Source organism: Anoplopoma fimbria, chromosome 11 (genome assembly GCF_027596085.1).
Source record: "Anoplopoma fimbria isolate UVic2021 breed Golden Eagle Sablefish chromosome 11, Afim_UVic_2022, whole genome shotgun sequence".
Taxonomy (NCBI): Eukaryota; Metazoa; Chordata; class Actinopteri; order Perciformes; family Anoplopomatidae; genus Anoplopoma; species Anoplopoma fimbria.
In genome coordinates this window covers 6669487-6690262 of record NC_072459.1, presented here as the reverse complement: position 1 = coordinate 6690262, position 20776 = coordinate 6669487, and the positions used below count along the sequence as shown (strand labels likewise).

General features: G+C 43.1%; 1 protein-coding gene across 1 annotated transcript; it reads left to right on the top strand.

Moving 5' to 3' along the window:
- Positions 1-11694: 11694 nt before the first annotated feature.
- LOC129098972 (uncharacterized) lies at positions 11695-19659 on the top strand. The gene is made up of 2 exons (XM_054608116.1): positions 11695-11779; positions 18232-19659. Exon 2 carries the CDS (start codon positions 18251-18253, stop codon positions 19493-19495), a length of 1245 nt encoding a protein of 414 aa, XP_054464091.1. The 5' UTR covers positions 11695-11779; positions 18232-18250; the 3' UTR covers positions 19496-19659.
- The last annotated feature ends 1117 nt before the right edge of the window (positions 19660-20776 follow it).

Here is a 20776-nt window from a genome sequence, read left to right as displayed (position 1 = left end):
ACCTAATGGCATACAAACCAATAGAGTGGTTTCCAATCATTTGCTGCCAGTGGAACATCGAAATGACCAAAACAATAAATACTTGATTTAATTGATTTTACCTTGAGATTATTATACATTATTTACAGGTCAACACTAAACTGCTCATTGAAGAGATCTCTGAATCTGCACGAAAGACATCCGTATGTGTGTTTGTAACTGTGTGTCTGTGTGTCTCAAAGGATTATTTCCAAGGGTTGATTGTTTGGTGTGAGCTTTGCAAAGGGATCGAGATATAATCCCCCTCCCCCTCTCCATCCTCCCTTCCATCCTCCCCTCATTCAGCAGAGTGAGATGAGGATGGTCACTGAAGCTCTTCAATTCTGCACTACAACACACTCCTCTACTATCAAACACACACACAGCTGGAATTAATTCAATATAAAACTGCTATTCAAGTAATACTGTAATTTCTCCTGTTTTATTGTGTTTTATAACCAAAACATAGTTACAATTAATAGATATTATGGAATCTGCAATTACTTTCTCCATCTTTTGCAATAATTATTGTACATTAACCAACCTGCTGCTATCTCCGGTTCACCATGTTGCGGTTTACATGGTTGGGTTCCTCTAGCAGGTTCCTAACAGATCCGGTTCTACGTATGTATATGCTTTCATGTTTTAAAAACCAGAAATGGACATTCATTTAGCGTTTGAGTTTGGGGTCTTTGATGGTTTCAGTTTTTGTTCGTCGATATTAAGTTTTAAATTAATTTATGTCTTTAATAACATACTCGTCTTAAAATACTCTTTTTTTGTCTGTTTATCATATTTTATTGTAAATTTTCTTATTTTCTTATTTTGATTTTTTTCTTTTAATATTGTACTTTATTGTCGAGCGACAATCACCAAACCAAATTCATTGTAGGTACAACATACTTGGCAATAAACCGTTTTTTGATTCTGATTTTGAAAACTGATATAAAATAAAACAGTATTTGATAAGGCGTTGGATTGGATTAAGAATAAATTATTTGATTCAATATTAATTTCAGATTCAATAAAAAAAGGCTGTCAAATCCAAAGCCACAGTACGGAAACAGAACTACATGCTAAAAGTTACATAAGTGTTTCTAGTTGAATCAGAACACGTTTCCTAAAGAAATATTAATAGTTCAAAGCAGAGCGGCACATAATTCCTCCATCATATCCGCAACTGCCATCAAACACGTGTGATGCCTTGCTTCACCAGACCTCCGCAGCAGGAGGTTAAACGGTGCATATTAACCCTTTCAGTGGAGGTCAGATTCACATGTGAACGACTCCACTGGACGTCACCACACGTGGGTCAATACGTGTCCTCACTTGGCATGTTTTAACGCCTTACGAGGTATTTGCTGCTTGACCTTTGACTAAAACTGGCTGTGCCGGGTCGTCCCCCAGGGTCACACTGTTGCCCTGGATCTCGTTGAAGCACTTCTCACAGAAGTGATACCTGTCGGCAATAAGGCCATATTTGGGTGAACTGCAGCCAGCACACACAGTAGCAGCACAGGCAAACCGGCGTACAGGTGGCAGAATGCAGAGTATACGGAGCACACGGCAACAACCGAGGACGGAGCATGGGCAGCGGACAGACGGAGGGACACATACACATACACACACAGGCAGAGGTATGTTAGTGACAGTTAAAGTGGTCATGATCCAGCCACTCTCATTCAAACTGGAACAGAAATAGGGGAAACATGCTTAAATGTTAATAATGGTATTATTGGTATGATCAACAAGAAATTAATTTAAAGGTAAGCTTTTTCAATATTAAGTTGTTTAAAACTGAAGATATTATGAAAAGAGTCAGATTTTATATGCAACTCTATGAAAATGTTATGAAGTCTGTTAAACCCAACAGTTTATGTGTATAAAGGTCTCTTACTTATGTTTGATGACTGGACATTATCTGAGACAGATTTTCTCTGGATTAAGTTACAGAGATGTCATACCGTTGGGTTTTGATGCCTGTTTTACTTTTTCACTGCAAGCTTCAATAGATATTTAATAGATATAGATCTGCAACTGATTATTTGCATTTTTGATTAAGTCAAAAATGCCCGTCACAAAATCCTCAATGTGACATCTTCAAATGTCCTTCTCTGTATAATTAACAGTCCAAACCCTAAAGGTGTTTATTTTACAATTATATCAAACCGACAAGAGAAGCTGATAAATGACTCAAACGATAAATAAACAATTATTATTTTTGCGCACAGAAATGGAGAAACCTTCTGGGTTTCTCCATTCATCCTTCATTATAAGGATATGAGAGAAAGATGAGCAGCAAATCATCACTTTGGAGAAGCTGGACTCATCAAACTTTAGGGCATGTTTGCTTATTAAATGACCTAAACCTAATAAATTATCATTTATATGTACTATGACCGACTAATCGATTATTGATTAAAACATTTTAGCATTAAATAGATGAAGATGCAGCCAGAAACCATCAAGGAACAGATTTGTGTGTGTGTGTGATTGTCAGTATTTGAAATTGGTTGGCCATGAAGTGTGAGTGAGCGAACAGATGAGCTTGTGTTTGTGATTTACTCTGCATCTGTGTGTGTTTCCACACATGTCAGGCCCTCCTCCTCTCCTCTCCCCTCCCTCCCCTCCTCTCTCGGATGATAATCTGAGTGTATTAATCTGTTGTTTGAACTCCTTAAGCACAGACTGTCTATCACATCTGCTCTCTTCACCCTGGCAAAGCTCTGCTATTTATAAACTTTCTCCCCTCGCCTCCTTTCCTTTTTCTCTCCTGTTTGATCCGTCTGTCAACGTTTCTCTCCAGCAGCAGGACTGAATTTCACACAGCTCATGCTCTCCGTACAGTAAATCCATCTTCTCATTCGGTCAGCAGACGCCTTGGAAGCTCTTTAAAGCAGACGGGCGTTCTGAAACAATGCTGATGATAACTAATCGGACATTACAGCTCGCCACATGTTCAAACAGCAGGTTTTAAGAGGCCAAAATCAACAGTTAACTTAACACCAATAGCTCAACACTCATTCATTCATAATGACTGCAAGCCAATAATCATGAATGATTGAGCTCCAAACAGTGAAAGCGATCCAGCCTGAGACACCCAACAAATCAACGCTGCCAAAGGTGACAAATGGTCCGGACCATGTGTCAGCTGTGAATGAATGGGAGCACGCTGAGGGAGGAGGCGTTAAGAAGGGGAGGAGGTGGGACGGCAACCGGGCTTACCTGCTGTGTGTCGCTGTCTCCCATCCGATGAGAGCGAGGCATCGGGGGAGGACACGGACGAGAGGAGGGACGCCGGGACGATACAGGGAGACGGGACGGACGGCAAAGTCACAGTCTTTGCGTCATCTGAGAAAATTTGCAGATTAATACAACAGCTTGGGTGCTCTGATCCCCCCCCCCCCCTCCCCTCCCATCCCCTTCCTCCTCCCTAACCCCATCTCACCCTCCCCTCTTTCTCCCTCATTCACTCACTTCCTCCCCATCTCAGCTCTGGTTTTATTAACCTTATTGGAACTTGTTTGTTGTCAGTGAAAACCGGAGAAAGTAACATTTTTTGCACGCAGGAAGGATGCTCTCTCCAGCGAGGGGGGAGTTAGGGACCTCCACCCTGTCATCAGAAGCGGTGATGGTAGTGGGTGGGTCGGTGGGTGGTGGTGGGGGGGTCATGATTGATGGTCACCCTCCCTTCCACAGGAGGGCGCTATGACTCTGCACTGAATGGAGACATCTGCACAGTCGTCTCCCCGATGAGGGATCCCTTTGACAGATATCAGTGTCAGCGTGGAGGCCCACGGGTGGAGTTGCAAAATACTGAACACACGACGGGCCGAGCTTCCTCCAAAGAAGCGTGACACTTTATCAATACGCAGAATGAAGTAATAAACTGGGGAAGAAGTCAGTGAGTCTCAGGTTATTGTCACACGGTGCTGCAGCAGTAGATGATTGTGCTTTATGAGCAAGAGTCAGGACTGATTTATGAGCGTAGCTTCTCAACTGTCAGATACAATGTTGTGTAACGACAGGCTGACTCTGTTGAGGCTCTTTAAATCCAAACTTAACTCTCAGCGAGTTACTCATTCTTTCATTACTTCTGGACTGTTGGGTCTCAATGAATCCATTAAGACGATCTGGATCTTCGTCCTCCCTCTTTGTCTCGCCCTCTCATGTTTGTTTCCTTTGCTTGAGCTCTGCCTTACTGTGTGTTTTATGATGCCTGCCCTCTTTCCAGGTCTCCAAGGTGGTCATGAGGTTGTGAGGTCCAGGTCTCATCTGTTTGGAGACACCTGGAAGCTGCTCCACATCCTCATGGATCCATATTCTTCATTTACGTTTATGATTCATCTATATTTTAGTCATCATCATTGTGTATACTGTAACTTTATCATGTTGGTCTATTCTGTTCACACAACATCCAGTGTATGTCTGCCTCCTCTGGGTTTTTTGGGGAGTTTTTCCTGTTCGAAGCTCTGAGGACAGATGGTCTCGCATGCTGAACAGACTCTAGAGCTCCTTCATTCATGTAAATAAAACTGACTCAACATGATACTTGAACTTCTGGTTTGATGCCATTGGTTCACTAAATATTTAGGTCAGCAAGACATTCATAATGTTTGTAGTTTTAATGTACAGTATTTGTATCTTGTGATGTCATGTGTTATATCATAACAGATGTATTTTACTATATTGTCTTTCAAACAGATAAGGAATGAAACAATGCAGTAAAATACAGCTGTAGTATCTGTTTAAATGTGTTTATACATCAGCATCCACTTACAGGAGGAGTAATCATTGTTGACAAATACATTAACAAATACTTTATCTACTTATAACCACATAACTGTGTTATTCACTGAAGCTGAGAGCTTTTTGTTATCTTGAAATAACAAAGGTCGTTTTATCCTGATAACGGGTTCATTTCTTGTGCAAACAACTTTTGTTTTCTCAGGATCAAGGGATAATTATGGAGAATTTGAAAACGAGCGTCATTTGATCATATTTGATTTCAGCCTAAAAGATCACAACTTACTGAAGAGTAAATGAAGGCGTACATCTGTTATCTAAGCCTTGACTTACTTATTCATGCGCAGCCGGGCTTCTCTTGTGATAAAACTGATCTAAATACACTAACAAACATCGATGCACGTCCACATACAACAGTTTAAACACGCACCTCCGTGCACACGCAGATCCACACACACTGTAACACACAGTGTGTCCCACTGGAGCGACAGATGGAGAGGGGCAGGACGAGGAACAGGGGCTCGTACAACTGGGCCGGTGTCTCCATTGTGCAGTCGGTGCGCTGTAAGTCTATCCTCTACTAATTGCCAGAGTGGTTCAAACACAAAGTCTGCCTCTGAAACTCAATCCTGAGGGGTGTTGTACAGTGAGTAAAGTTTACAATGTGTAACATTTTTTCCTCTGGCAAGAAAAGGGACAAAACACAACTTATGGAAGAGGGTGAGGGGGAGGTGGGGGAGAGCGAGTGAGAGGACAGACGAGTGGACGGGTGCAAAAACACAGGGAGGCCGTGGATTGTGTTGCCGAGGATGAAGACGTAACTGTAAATAGATCTTTCACTATTTAGGCTGCATGTCTCATCCGGTGGGCCAGACGGCAACGGCTCGGTGGCAAGTGAATGAAAGTGTAGCCTCCGTAGGTGGATGGAGGCCTGTAAGGAGACACTGAGAGGTGGTGGGGGGGGGAGGACGAGTGATTGAGAGGTGATCTGTGGAGGGAGAGAGCGAGGCGCTGTAAGAGGAGAGGGATCCGCGAGGGGTAGACGATGTAAACAAGACGAGCAGAGGGTGTGTGTGCGGCTGCCGGTTCATGAAACTGACAGCGGCCCACCGGCTTCCACGGCAACGACACCACACGTAGCAGAAAATCCAAACAGACAGACCTGGAACGAGGGGGGGCAGACTGCCAGGTAATGCAGCGCAGCGCCAGTCTGCATTTTGCACCCATTGGAACCTGTTTCTCATTAAGCATTAAACACAATTACCAAACTGAAGTCCTCCACTCCCCTAATGAGGGGTTTGCAGAGCCGATGCTCTCATATATCCCCCTCCCTCGCAGTCCGTTTCCCCAAGGTGAACATTCCATGCGCTAATTTCAGTTTCACGCAGGACAGGCTTGTAGGTGCATGCGACGTTTGTTTGTCGGAGCGAACTCTGGAGTGTGTGTGTGTGTGTGTGTGCATACTTTTCCTCAGCATGCATGTGTGTTTATGTATGGTCTGGCTCCAGAAGCTGATCCTCATCCTCTTTGACCTTTAGTAAGCTGTGAAATTTAATTTCAGGCTTGGGTTGCTTTTTCTGCACAATCCTACACGTGTGCCAGAGAATTAAATATAATACACATATACACACATATATGTATGGCAAAGTTGGACAGCAGCTAAAGCGCCAGGTATGTTTAGGATGGACTGTGATCCAGACAGACAGACAGACAGGAGGTGATGCAACCACCAGAGTCCCCCCCCCCCTGTGAATGACCTCACCTTTGACCCCTTTACCTCTTTACCACCATGGCTGCCGGCTGGGGCATTTCCAGGAGGCTTCGGCTAATTGGGTCAGATTGCGCAGAGAGGAGCATTATGCCTGAAATTGGAAACATGTGCAGCTATACCTCACTGTGTGTGTGTGTGTGTGTGTGTGTGTGTGTGTGAGTGTGTGTGTGTGTGTGTGTGTGTGTGTGTGTGTGTGTGTGTAATGGTAGTGATGTTGGTGCAGCTCTTACTAGAGAGAGGTTTGAATGTAGGAGAGAGGAGGAGGAGGATGGAGTGGAGCGCGGTATGTGAGGCGAGTGATGAAGAGGATTGAAAATGTAAAACAAATTAGTGGGAGAGAATCAAAGTGTGTGAAGATGGAGAAGAGGAGATGATGAAGGAACGACGCGGCGTTCCTCGGGGAGGCCGAGGATCCGTGATTGAGGTCTGACGTCTGACTCGGTGGACAACCAGACTGTCGGGACTCGCCGTGACAGCTCGGCTCAGCTATTTGCAGTAATTGCCATAATAGCTACCTTCCAATTACGCTCAGATCTGAGTTTCATTTGAAAAAGGAGGAAATCCAACGCGAATGCAATGAGTTGATGTGTGACGGCTCCTCGCGTGTGGGAAAGCGAAGTGACATCTGGAAATGAGAGTCGGTTGAAGATGTCAGGAGTTGAAAAAGGTGGATTGTGAGGAGAAGAAAGTGATTCCGGTGAAACCGATATCAGCGCTATGAGACACAGCGAGTGATGTTGCCAGAGGCTTTGAAAGTTCAGAAAGAGGATCAGTTTTGTTTTTATGGAGCTTTAATAAAAGAAAATCTATTTGGTTCATGACAAATGTTGTTTGTTTATAGCACAAATCCTAAAAGGGAAAACAGAAAGTATTGTGACTTAACTTTAAAGGCTTTTGCGGACTCTGGGATTTAGGAAATCTATTAATGTGACGTGTGACAGCATGTTTTGTGAATTAACCTTGTATAAACCTCCATGGCAGGTTTGAAACCAACAAGGATTAATTTAATCCAAGATTAAGGTTTAGCAAAAACTAGTTTTAAAAATTAGTAAATCCAGATTTTTAAATCTGTTCGAACAATTCAAAGCTAATCTCTGTTTTGTAAATCAAATTTCAGCCAAATTCAAATAGAGTTAAATCAATATGGAGATGCTTGCTTACCCATATTACAATACATCATTATGCATTCTGTCGGGAGGAAGTGAGTAGGCTATTAAAAAGATTGAAGCTTAACAAAAACATTGTTTTCTAGCTAGCTAAAAAGTCAGTTAGTTAGCGTAACGGTACTCATTAAGACTCCAAATAGAAGCTCTAACTTCTCCTCTTTTCAGTAAAAACTTGGACAAATAAATGGAGAGATACGACCAACTAATAGAAAAATTTAAAAAGAGAGACTGCCTGTTAGTCCAATCTTCATGTTCAGCTCCAGAACAGTTATCCCGCGGTTCTGGTATTTTGAGAGGAATTCAGCAGCAGCATCATAAAACTCAAATGGTCGAGCCTTTGCCAATTTACAAGTTAAAGCCCCTCAAGTTTCATTTTAAAGTTAATACTGGATCACAGTTTAAACTAGAGTTTGAAGTTTTGGTGCAAGATAATTAAATTCAATCCAAGTTTAGACTAAAAACTAAAGAGAAGTTTAAATGTAGTCTTTATTAATTCTAAGCTAGTTTTACAATTTAGTTCAACATGATTTAATCAGGTTGAAAAGCAAATCCTCGTTGGTGTAACCCAGCAGATATATATCCTTGATTGTGAAATGGTTCTGGTTTGTTTTGCATGTCTGAATGTAAGTGTGTGCGTGTTTGTGTGCTGTGTGTGTATGTGTAAAGCAAGAAAACCCTTTTCAATCGTCATCTTTGTTTGACCGCCACTCCTGTCCGCACTCAGCTAACAACTTTCTCTCTCTCTCTCTCTTTGCTCTCTCTCTGTCTCTCTTGACTCCAGCTCTCACTGATGCACCCCGAGGCGGAAATATCTAAGTGCGTGCAGGGCAAGTTCAGACAAAGACGGAGATCGAGAGAATGGTGGGAGGGTAGCAGGGATTTTCGAGTGACTGACACTAAATGCCAAAAGGGAGGAACGCCGCGAGGGAGACACCAAGCAGTGCGTATATGTGTGTGTGTGTGTGTGTGTTAATGGTCTGGTGGAAGATTCCCCCGAAACCTAAATGTGGTTTTGCTGTATGGTGGGCACGGTTAAGAGAAACCTCTGAGACACAGGTGTATGTGTGTGTGTGTGTGTGTGTATGTGTGTGTGTGTGTGTGTTTGTCAGTCAACGGGTGCAAGTACATCAACGCTCCCCTCCGTCTGCGGGTATTGACAGTGTTAAATGTCTCCGTCCCTGAGTGAAGACTGCACTTTAGTCCGCCTCTCTTTACAGAAGTGACCCGTTTTAGCGGCTTTGAGTTTGAAAAACCTCTTTTCATGATCCCCCCCTTCCCCGTCTCTTTCTGTGTCTCCTCTCCGGTCCCTATCTCTCCCATCCCCGAACGCTTTCATGAGCGGTCTCTCAGGGGGGCAGGGTTGTAACGTAACCCTCGCCTCTTTTGTCTCCATTCTTTTCCTTATCCTTTCATCTTTTTAAACATTCAGGGGGAAAAGGGGTTTGGTGAGATGGAAACCACTACTTGGTAAAGGAAAAGAAAGAGATAGTATGTGAGAGAGGGGGCGGCGGGAGGAGGAGGAGGACGGGGAGGCCGAGTCTCCCCCCTCCCTCTGCTCATCCGCCAATTTATGGCTCTCCTTTTCAACAAGGCCATTCAAGGTGGGGAGGCTCAGTGGACGCGCTGTTCTCGCGGGTCAATAGCAGTGAACCCTCGACTGGTCTGTATGGGGACGACTTATCTGCTCAGAGGACCCGTTGAACTGTCTGTCGGCCTGTGTGTCCTCCAAAGACCTCCATTGTGTCTCCGCCGGGCCCTCGCCGACTTTCCCCCAAAGACCTGTGAGTGGACAGAGCAGCCAGTCACCAGCTCCTCTTCTCCGTCCTTTCAACTTTACAGGAGTCCCGAAGCCGCCTGCACTCATCCCACCGACATCACGGGAGAGAGATAACTTTCAATTACACCAAATAACTGCAGCATTTAAACCTGGACATTCACGAAGGTTTCATATAGGAAATACCTGAGTTCACACAGGTAAAGTTAAGACAACATATAGAGAACTTACCTTTACAAAGTGGGACAATATAACATCTAGAGAACACAGCCTTGTTATACATTTTAACACTTTTTTGGTATAATAAAAGAAAATAGTGTAAAATGCCAAAACAGGATCAAAGGATAAATGTGTCAGATTTGCAACTTTCAGCAAAAACATATATATTTTTTAAAATAAATAAATAATAAATATGTTGTGGGTTGAAAGTCTTTAAAAGTTCTCTAGTTTTTGAGGAGAAACAAAAACAAATCAATTGTTTATTTGCCCCGTTGTTTCAATAAATAATACATAAGTAATTATTTTTGCAAGAATGTAGCTTTCACTTACCTTTATGATAAATATCAGTGTTGACATCTAAGAAGCCACATGAATGTAGAACACTGATGTTTAAGCCAAGTGTTTCATACACCACTAAAAACAGCCTGCAGCACATTTCTTATGAAATGTATGGAGAATAGTTGCATAAGAACATCATTCTTGGAATACCTAGAAGTGTCTTCAGGCTTTTATTTTTATAGAGGTTATTCCAGGAAGCAGTATTAATGAATAACAACTTGTTGATGTGATGGGGGGCCTAATGTTAACTGCCTAGCGGCCCCCAAATCAGTGAGTCCACCCCTGTTAAAAAAATGTGTGGATGGAATTAAGCATTTTGTCCTGTGTCCATGTTGAAACATGTACCTATGCTGTTTATGTGTCATCTGTGTTTTTTTTTTTTTTTTTTTTTTTACTTTTGCAAACCATTGATCCATGACGTATTAACCAACTAATTACAGCCAATGAAGTCATCATCAAGAGTCCAAACTGTCCTGCAAGATACAAAACAGGAAGCAATCTGAAAGCAGACTCGGATCTGGCATTAAAACAAAAAGTGTGACATCCTCCGGTCTGATTGAGCCAAGTGAGATTCGGTTGCAGCCTTTGCACTTGCAGACAAGAAGCTCGACGGATTGCGCCATCCAGCTTCCCTACAGCTTGTTTGTAATAATGTGCACTGTTACCAACCCATAATGAACGCGCATTGGGTGGATCCGTGCCAACACAACACTGCTGGTAATTCATCAAATTGTTTTCTAGTGAACCGCGGGGAGGAGATTCAAAAAGAAAAGAAAGAAAGGTAAAAGGGGGAGGCAAAGGTAAAACAAATCTCTCACGCACATGGGAAGTCTGACTTTACAACTCGCACAATGTTTATTTGAATGCATCATATCTAGCCTGAAATGCGACTTTTTTGGGGTTAATTGTGGTTTGCGGCTTTATATTATATGCATGTGTTTAGGAAATTAGTTTTTTAAGACACATCTGCTCTCCACAGATGTTATTCGTTGTAAAGCTGTAGGTCTTTTTTTAATAAACTAACCTCCTGAAGAAAAAAAAAAAACCAAAAAAAAAAAAAAAACGTCGGCTTGTCTTTGCGCTTCCCAGGAGAAACCGGAGTAGTAGTCGTGCCAAGTTAGCAGCGACGGAGAAGAAGTTGCGCCGGAAGTGTCTGTTTTCATCTTCAAAATAAAAGCATTTCTGCTGACCAGACGTTCCATCGCAGTGCTGATACAGCAACGCGGATTTTACTTTGAAATTCAAAACCGAAAGTCACGCCTGCCATTCGTGCCAGCTTCACTATTTGTCCGCGTTAACGCGTTTCAGGCGGAGTTCAGGTCTTAAAACATTTGGCCAACTTCTTCACCTCTCCACTTCTCTGCGTTCACATGTGTGAGCTGAGAAACTTTTTCCGCCCGTCTGCCTCTGGAGGAGTAAAACAACTCATGGAATATCTTGACTTTGTGGCACATTGATATTTTTGACACTTTTTCTGGGCTTTATAAACTTCACCCTCTTCACCCTCCTCTTCAGTGGGAGCGCTCCCAGGACAGGAGAGAAAGTTTTTTCTGGTTTCTAACTTTGCTTTAACTCCGGAATGCGATGTCACGGAGTATTAGAAGAAGAAAGAAATGATCCCGTTTAGCTCTCTTAGTGAGTTTTCTTTTTTTTTCTTCATAAAACCAGTTGAGTAACTGGCGACAGGACTCTATAATCAATGTGGTGTCAGCTGGAAGGACGCGGGGTCCGGATCTCACCTAAACGGTATGGCTTTAAATCATACACGTAGGCCTTACATATAGAGACTTTTATTGTTATGCAAATTATGAATGAATACAGGTACATATGTATTAACTCATAAATGGATCCAGTCAGCTAAGTAGACTTCTACCACTCCAAACCCCTAAGTCAGTATATTTACCTTTTTTTTACTTATTTGTCTATGCATGTAAATATGATGTGCTTATTAACTCACTTATTCACTCAGTCATTCATGCATGCAGACATACATTAAATGATATGTGTGACATATTTCATGCATTTTTAAAAACTCTGCTCACTTGTTTCTTTGCACGAGATGGACGCTCTTTAAACACGCCAGTAAGCAGTGCCAGTTCACTTCTATTTGCTTTATTATCTCTGGCAGTCCTGCAGCCTTGTTTCCCGTTCCCCATGTTGTTTTCCTTGGCAGTCAGTCAGGTGAGGTGAGAGCTACCGAGTCACAATCCAAACCCGCAGGTAGATCCCACAGGTTGTCCTATAAAACAAAGCTGCTGCTGATGTCTTTATGTCATATTGACAAAAGAGAGGCTGGACGAGCACTGTGGGAGGTATCAAGTGAAATTATCACTGAGATCATAAAAATCATTCAGTATTACAGCTTTTTGGTATTCTACAGAATTCAATTCCATCTATTTAAATGTTTCATCAACTAAGCTGTTAAAAGGTGGAGATGTGTTGTGCTGTTCTATTGCAGTACTGTGTACAGTACCTCGTCAGCAGGGGTTGAGGAAGTACTCAGATCTTATACTGAAGTAAAAGTAGCAATAACACATTGTAGAAATACTCACACAAAAGCATTGGCAATAAGTACATTACATTATATTACATTACATTACATTACAGTCATTTAGCAGACGCTTTTATCCAAAGCGACTTACAGGAAGTGTATTCAACATAGGTATTCAAGAGAACTACTAGTCACCAGAAGTCATAAGTGCATCTCCTTTCTTAAACAAGCATCTTAAAGCATAAACCAGAGCAAAAGTATAGTGCAGAAGCAAATTCCTACGAAAACAATAATTGCAACAGACTAATACGAATACAATAGGTGCTACAAGTATAGTTAAAGTATTGCTACAAGTATAGTTAAAGTATTGCTACATGTATAGTTAAAGTATTGCTACATGTATAGTTAAAGTATTGCTACAAGTATAGTTAAAGTATTGAAAATAAAAGTACTCGTTATGCAGAAGATGTACGTATCATATCTATTATAGTACTAGATCATAATAAATATTTATTATCCGCTCGTAAATGTGGAGCTTATTTTATTTCCATAATACTGAATTTACCCCCAGGGCTCAATAACATTTTATTATAACCTATCAAATTCCATCATAATGTTTTTGTTGAGTATCTGAATCTGCAAAGTAACTAAAGTTATCAGATAATTGTGGTGGAGTAGAAAGTACATTTCCCGCTGAAATGCTGTGTAAAGTATAAAGTAGCAGAAGCAGTACAAGTACAAGTACCTCAAAACTGTACTTGATCAAATGTACTTGGTTAAATTCCACCACTGCTCAGCATAAGTGTGTACTGTGTCATCGTGTGTGTGTGTGTGTGTGTGTGTGTGTGTGTGTGTGTGTGTGTGTGTGTGTGTGTGTGTGTGTGTGTGTGTGAAAGAGAAAGAAAAGATCTTAATGAGATGTGATCGATAGAGACGTTTCATCTGAAGCTCGTGTTCAGAGAGGAGGAGGAGGAGGAGGAGGAGGAGGAGGAGGAGGCGGCTGGATGTTTGCAGGCTGAGCGTGGTATGAAACAATCACAGAGCTGGAATTAATGGGCTGTTTGCTCAGTGGGACAGCATGTCATCGTAAACGAGCACATGTGAACATTACTGTACCCTCACAGAGAGACGGAGGGCAAACATTTACCTGCATGTTCTGTCTTCTTCTTTTCTTTTTTTTCTCCACGTCACACGGTGTCACAGCCACTCTGACGGTCACACTCGGATGCATCCATGACAGCTTTATGAGCCCGGACTTGTCATGAAAGATGTGATGTGAGGCTTAAAAAATAAATAAAACCTGTCCTCCAATCAGCCGGCCTCCAGACATCTTCCACCTCTACCCCCGTCGACTTCAAAGTGGGCAGGATTAGGTTAGGACGAGGTCTGGTCCTAACACTAACACAGAGTGCATTAACTCTCTGTCAGATGGACGTGTCTGACATTAGCCACGCATGAGTGGGGGGGGGGCATTACTTTGTCAACAGCGCAGTAGCCTCTGCCAGGTGTGGGGCTGCTTTATGGCATCTGTTTCCTGAGGAGGGTCTCGCAGTCAGAAGCCCTCTGTACCATAATCCCCCCTGATTCCTCCTTCACTCACGCTGTCTCCTGTGGATTAAACCCCCGCGGTTCACACTGGCAGCACTCAAAACAGAAGTCAGGCTAATTTGCCAGGTGCCAGATTTACGACTGGACCACTTTCCTTTATTGATTTTGATATTTTCGTGTTTGTCGTGTTTTCGAGCAACGCGTCTGAAGGTGCTGCTTCGGCAACAAGGTCGTTGGATTCATTTATTTTAGCCATTAAAACAAATAATCATAGTAGTTTTAGAGCTAGACGATTCTTTTCTTTTTTGATCAATAAATCATTTTTTGGGGGAAAAAAATGTAACTTTCTCTGGTTCAACCTTCTAAAATGTTAGAATTTGCTGCGTTGTTTTACATTATTGTAACTTATAATCTATTTGGGTTTAAGTCTGTTGGGTGAACAAATTAAGAAATCAGAAACAAGAAAAAATCGGATGATCTTCTGATGTTTTATTGACCAAACAATGAATCCATTAATCAGGAAAAAGAATGAGTGGATTAATCAACTAAAATAAATGAAAATAATTGTTAGTTGCAGACATTATAGTATTTATAGAACACCTTTGAATGTATGTAAAAAATGTAGCCCGAGCGCAAGGTGCATGGTTAAATGAAAACAAGTAGAATCAGTAATAATATGACATCAGTAATTTAATAAAATAGTGGTTCAGAGGGGGGAAAACACTGTGTGTCATAAGTCTAGTTGAAAGCAAAGTGAAATGGATCCGTCTCAAGCTGTCACTTAAAAATGTCCTCCGAGCTGGTCTCCATGATGTCCTGTTGGGAATGTTACACTATTGCACAGTTTTTCTCCTGCGCGAACATAAAACAGGAAGAAACAGGCGCCTTCTCCGCCGTTTAATTGATATTCAGCCTCACAATCAATGCTAAATAATTCAGGGTGCCGCTGTGGCTCGTGGAGGCCTCGCTGTTAATGTCATAGTTTAGTCTGTTTGGTCTGTTTATTCATGGAGTTTTGCACGGTGACGTGTTCGCTTCCTGTCTGTTTGTTCAGGCCCGCGTCCTGTGGGTTCACGGCACTATTCCTGTGATCATTTGGATGAATTTCAGGTCTGTGTAGTGTGTAGTGTTGAGTAGGGTTTTATTCCCTAAGTGGATTTTCTTGTTATTTATAGAGAGACTGATGTTTCTGTGTGTGTGTTTGTCTGGGGGGGTTCAGAGTGCTTGGGTCGGGTCCAGAGGGCGGAAGAACGTCGCGGTCCTCGTCTAGCCCTGCAGGGAGCGGCAAATGATGCGTGTCATTGCAGCAAATGGAGCGTGGTGATGAAGTGCTGCTGCTGCTGCTGTTGCTGTTTTACAAAGAAACCACTTAGTCTGTGCTTGCCTGCCGTCTGTGTGGTGCCTCCAAGAAAAACCTTTAAGAAGCACACAGAGTTCTGCAGGGAGGCCGTATTTCTGGAGGACAAGCAGGAAGTTAGCGTCGCACTGGCTCTTACCACAAAAAGCCAATGGGGATTTGATTTTGGATCATTCCAAAAAATAATCTCCATGGCAAACAAAGGTTTTGTTCAGAACAAACACCAAACATCAAATGGACACCACTTCTATGATTTTTGAAGCATGAAGGCGATCGGCAGAAGTAAAAATGATATATATTCTATAAATGATCTACACCACGGGAACATGACTTCATGTCAACACCACTAAGATTGGTTCTAGTGATGATGTTAGTCCTTTTTAAGACACTTAAAAATCTTGTTGAACAAAACTCTCTGAAGTTTGTTTCAACCAAACGGCAACTCCCGGTTCTGAGGAGTGAAACCAATGTGGAAGTGGCTTAAACTTGCATTATCTCTACTGACCAGAAGGGGGCGACTCCTCTGGGTGAAAAAAGAAGTTTGATTGTATAGAAGTCTATGAGAAACAGAAGACACACTCACATTATTCAAATCCTGCAGATTCTTCCTGGATATTTACCGCCCATATATCACACTGTACCACCTCCTCCACCACGGTCGGCTCATTTGAAATGGTCTTCTATCACAGACTGCGTTCACCTTTTGCTGAACACACTTTCAGCTTTCACTGGCGTTGGCAGGCCTCTCCGTGTTAACTGCCCGTTTTTACCGTTTACCGTCCTTTCACCATCCCCACAACACCTGGGACTCATCTGGCGGGCCCGGTGCCCAGATCAGTAGCCAGAGCAAACAGGAAGCTCAACGTACTTTGATGATATTTATTGTCAGCATGACAAGCACGCACTTCTTCGAGACACCCCGAGGTGACAGCGTGAGTGATGCGTCGGCCAAACCTTGTTGGTGCTTCGGCAGCTGCGTCGTGTCACAGGGTGTGGCCCTGAAGAGTATACACATCCTGTCACTGAGAGGCTTTACTTTTGTCACTCATTCACATTTTCACACACAAACACACACACACACACACACACACACACACACACACACACACACACACACACACACACACACACACACACACACACTGATGGTCACTGATAAATCCACTCAGTCAAGCTCAAGCAAACAAACAGTGACGTCCACTCCTTCACATTTCTTTTTCTGTTGCCGGGCGTGTTTTTTTTCTCTCTGTCTTCACTGCTGAAGGAGCCTCGCCAGTAAAGCTGCATCTCTCACATTCTGATCATTCCACCTATTTTAACTCTTTGCAAGTGACCTCCTCCCTGCTTTCAAACAAGAAAGAAACGCTCACCACCTCGGAGCGCCGGGTGAAATTCCATGCCACTGAACACGCCGCATGGACGGGTGGCTGGAATATTTATCCAGTTAGTCACAGGTGGACCTCAATTTGAAATACGAATGAATCACCTCGAACCGACTTGTGATTCACGATTCGTCGTGATCATGTCAGAGGTGACAAACTAAATGTGTTTACATTTAGCCTACAGGAGGGAGTGTTTTATTTGAGTCATGTAAAGTTGTTATAATGACTTACCAATGTGGCACCATGGGTAGTTTTTTTTTGGTGTTACTATAACTATTTATGTAAATAATTCAGATAAATATATTTAAAGGGCACTGTCTCATTTGGTACTATTTTATCTCATTAATTTGAAAGAATACAGCCGCAACTAAGGATTATTTTCATTTTTGATTAATCTGGGTATTATTTTCTCGAACAAAAACAGATAACAGTGAAAAGTGCACAAAGTGTCCAACCAATAGTCAAAAAAACCCCAAAGGTATCCAACTTTTATTAATATAAGAGGAGAAAGAGAAGCAAAAGCTCACATTTTAGAGGCTAAAAATATGAAATGTCATGGGCATTTTTGCTTGAAAAGTAATTTATGTGATTAGCTGACTATCAAAATAGTTAATAGCTTTTAATTTTCTGTTAATCAACTTATCGTTTCAGCTCTAAAATAAACTTTTAACATAATTTTAGTAACATGGTCGACCCTTTTTAATCACAATGTTTTTGAAACTGTAAATGTCACCTGCTGCTGCTGCTGCATGACTCCAACCCTAAGAGGATTTATTATAAAGATTCTGCAGTATTTTCTTTATATTGTTTGCGACACAAAATCAACTATTAATCCCTTTGTGATAACAAGCTGCACACAGTTTAAATAATGCAGGTTGTGGCAGGCCGGTTGTTTACAATAGTGAATGCAGTCCGCTATGAATATTCTTTCAGTCCAGGACAGCAGATGAATTATATCATGTTCAGGCATCATCTTTTCTAAAGAAAACAAACCCCCCCACAGTCCAGGTGTTATCGGCTAGAATACCTGAGGTCTGCCTCAGCAGCACTGGGATGCTTTCTTGTACTTTGTGAGTTTTTACAAGTAAATCTGAGTTAAACCACATTTATTGAAGACATTCCCAGATTCTTGGATCCTAGAAAGCAAATGGAACAGAAAAAAAAGAAATAAAAAGTCTTGTTTTTAAACAAAAGGCGTGCACGGGCAGAGGGTGACCTTGCTGTACTTGGTACTATTTTTCCACAAGTTCTGCCAAGATTTTAAAGCCGTACCTCAGCGGTTAAAGCACCGGGGCTGTAAAGCTGCGGGGCAGCCAGTAAAACCTCTCATTTTACCTCTTTATTGAGGTACTTTGGTTAACTACAAATTTGCATTGTATAAAATAACAGTCTCTCCCAAATATTTACTCTGTTTCATCAGCTGATACGTCCTGGGAGTGATGCACTGGCTTCCCCTGGTTGCCATGGTGATTGCCTCGGCCCTGCCATTCCCTCACGACCCCGTGTACAGGATTGCTGCCGCGACGACGGAGCCCGGCTTTGACAACCGCGGGGAGCATGACCCGGCCGCTCGCCTCGCAGCTCCCGCCTCGGACTACAACTTCCACGGAAATGCCTCACAGACGGACTACAACATGGCCGCCGCCCTTAGCCGACAAAACCTCCAGAGCCGTAGGGATTATGTGAAATCCTCCACAGATGTAGAGACGTCCACGTTCAGAGTGGAGAATCGGGGAATCTACAAAGCAAATAGCAACTCAGGCAGCGATGACAAAAGCAGAACCAGTGTGGACGTTCCCACGGAAGGAGGGACACTCAGGACCGAGGAGGTTTCCCGGGACAATTCTCTACCAAAGGACTACAAAGCTGACAGCAGCAGCAGGCGAGACTACTCCAATTTTGTGGACTTTTCTAAGAAGGACAATCATCAGGACTCTACAGAAAGACTGGTTTCTACAGCGGGAACCCAGAGTCCCGTCAGTCCTGCTGCTAGTCTGAAGGATCAAAGAGGACCAGGTCCGACTGCTCCCTCGGAGAAGCTGAGGGATTCACCCACAACCGGGACAGGAAGCGCGTGGACAACGGGGGCTGGAAGAGGTCTGACCGTGGACAGCTTGAACCTGGAGGCGGGGCTTGGGACCGGCCTGGACGAGATGTTTCTGGACGCACATCCGCGGGTCCTGTTCTCGCCGTCCCCGTCGCCTCCAGAGCACCCGCCGCTCCTGCTCATGTTGGAGACGGGCCTGCTGGAGGAGGACAGGGACGGAGAGGCGCAGGAGGACATGCACATCGAGGGTCACGGGGACCGGGCGATCGACAGGACCCTGAGCTGGGCGGACTCTCCCAGCGCCGCCGAGGTCGCCCATCCCGCCCATCCCGCCAAAAGGGATAAACGCTCACACTTGAACGACAGAAGGAGAGGGGAAAAGTCGGTGTGCGAGGCGGAGAGCGTCTGGGTCACCGACAAGAAGACGGCCATCGACTCCCACGGTCAGAAGGTCACCATCCTGCAGGAGATCCAGACCCAGACGGGACCACTCAAACAGTACTTCTACGAGACTCGCTGTCGCGCGGCCGAGCAGTTTAGCGACACCGGCAGGTCGAAGGCCGGCACGGCGCCAAAATCCGTCGGGACGGGCGTGGCCGGGCCGGCTGCTTGGGCGTGGACAAGAAACAGTGGGTGAGCGAGTGCAAAGCCAAGCAGTCGTACGTCCGAGCGCTCACCAAGGACGCCAACAACCGGACCGGGTGGAGGTGGATCCGCATCGACTCGTCCTGCGTGTGCGTGCTGCTGTCCAGAACCAATCAGGCGTTGGGGAGGGAGGTCATGACCAGGAAGGGGAGAGGCTGAGAGAGAGAGAGAGAGAGGAGAGAGAGAGAGAAAGAGAGAGAGAGAGGGATTGGGGGAGTAGAAAGTGACACAGAGCAGAGCAGCTGCGACATCCTTCTGTGTGCACTTCCTCTAACATGATGGATTCGGTTATTTCTCCCCCCCCCTCTCTCTCTCTCCCTCTCTCCCTCCAGCACGACTTCAAATGACTTTTGAAAAAAACAAGAAGACCTCAATACTAGATCTTAGGGAAAAAATTGTCATATATATAGAGAGATTTTACTGTTTTTGTATGATTTATCTTTCATAATCTAAGTTATTTTTGATTAGTATGTAAGCATGTGTATGTCCTTGATATTAATATATTCCTTTATATATGACACCAGTATACCTTTATGTATGAAGCTATGTATATCTGTGTGTATTTATAGAAGAAGTCTCTCCAGTGTCTGATGATAATTCAAGCCTCTGGGCCGCTCGGGTTTGTGATAGGAAGCAGCGCCACCTACTGAGGCTCCGTTTCACTGCTCCACCCCGTTCCTTTATGGATTAACATGAATGTGACAGAGCTTATAGTGTCGGATACACAAAGTACAGCATAACAAGGTTTCACTCAGGCTGATGTTTTATGTTTTGTGGCAGGAAACATCTCCATGTGTGGAAGCAAAGACCATGTGGTTTGTAAATGACAAGGTATTTTTACCATCTGCTGGTTTGTTCACTTTACCCTGCCAAAATGTGGTAATAAAGGATCTTTGTACTCAGCATAATATTTTTTTAATGGTGTTAAAATACACAGTCTGGGATTTACTTTTGTAAAGAAACCTTATCATAAATCATACATTTGAAGTATTTTATTTTTGTAATCTGCAGATTCCTCAAACTACATCTTCATAAAATAGTTAATGGGAGAAGAAGTGTTCAGATCTGCTACCTGTGTAAAAGTATCTTAATTTAAGAATACTCAGTTACAAGTAAAAGTCCTGCAGATTTTGTGTGCAAAATCTCACTCTGCCAAGTATTTTGTTGCTATAACTATCAAAATACATATACATGTAGTGGAGTATAAAGGACAATATGTGCCTCATAAATGTGGTAGGGTAGAATTAATAAAGAACAGCAGAAGTACATTTAA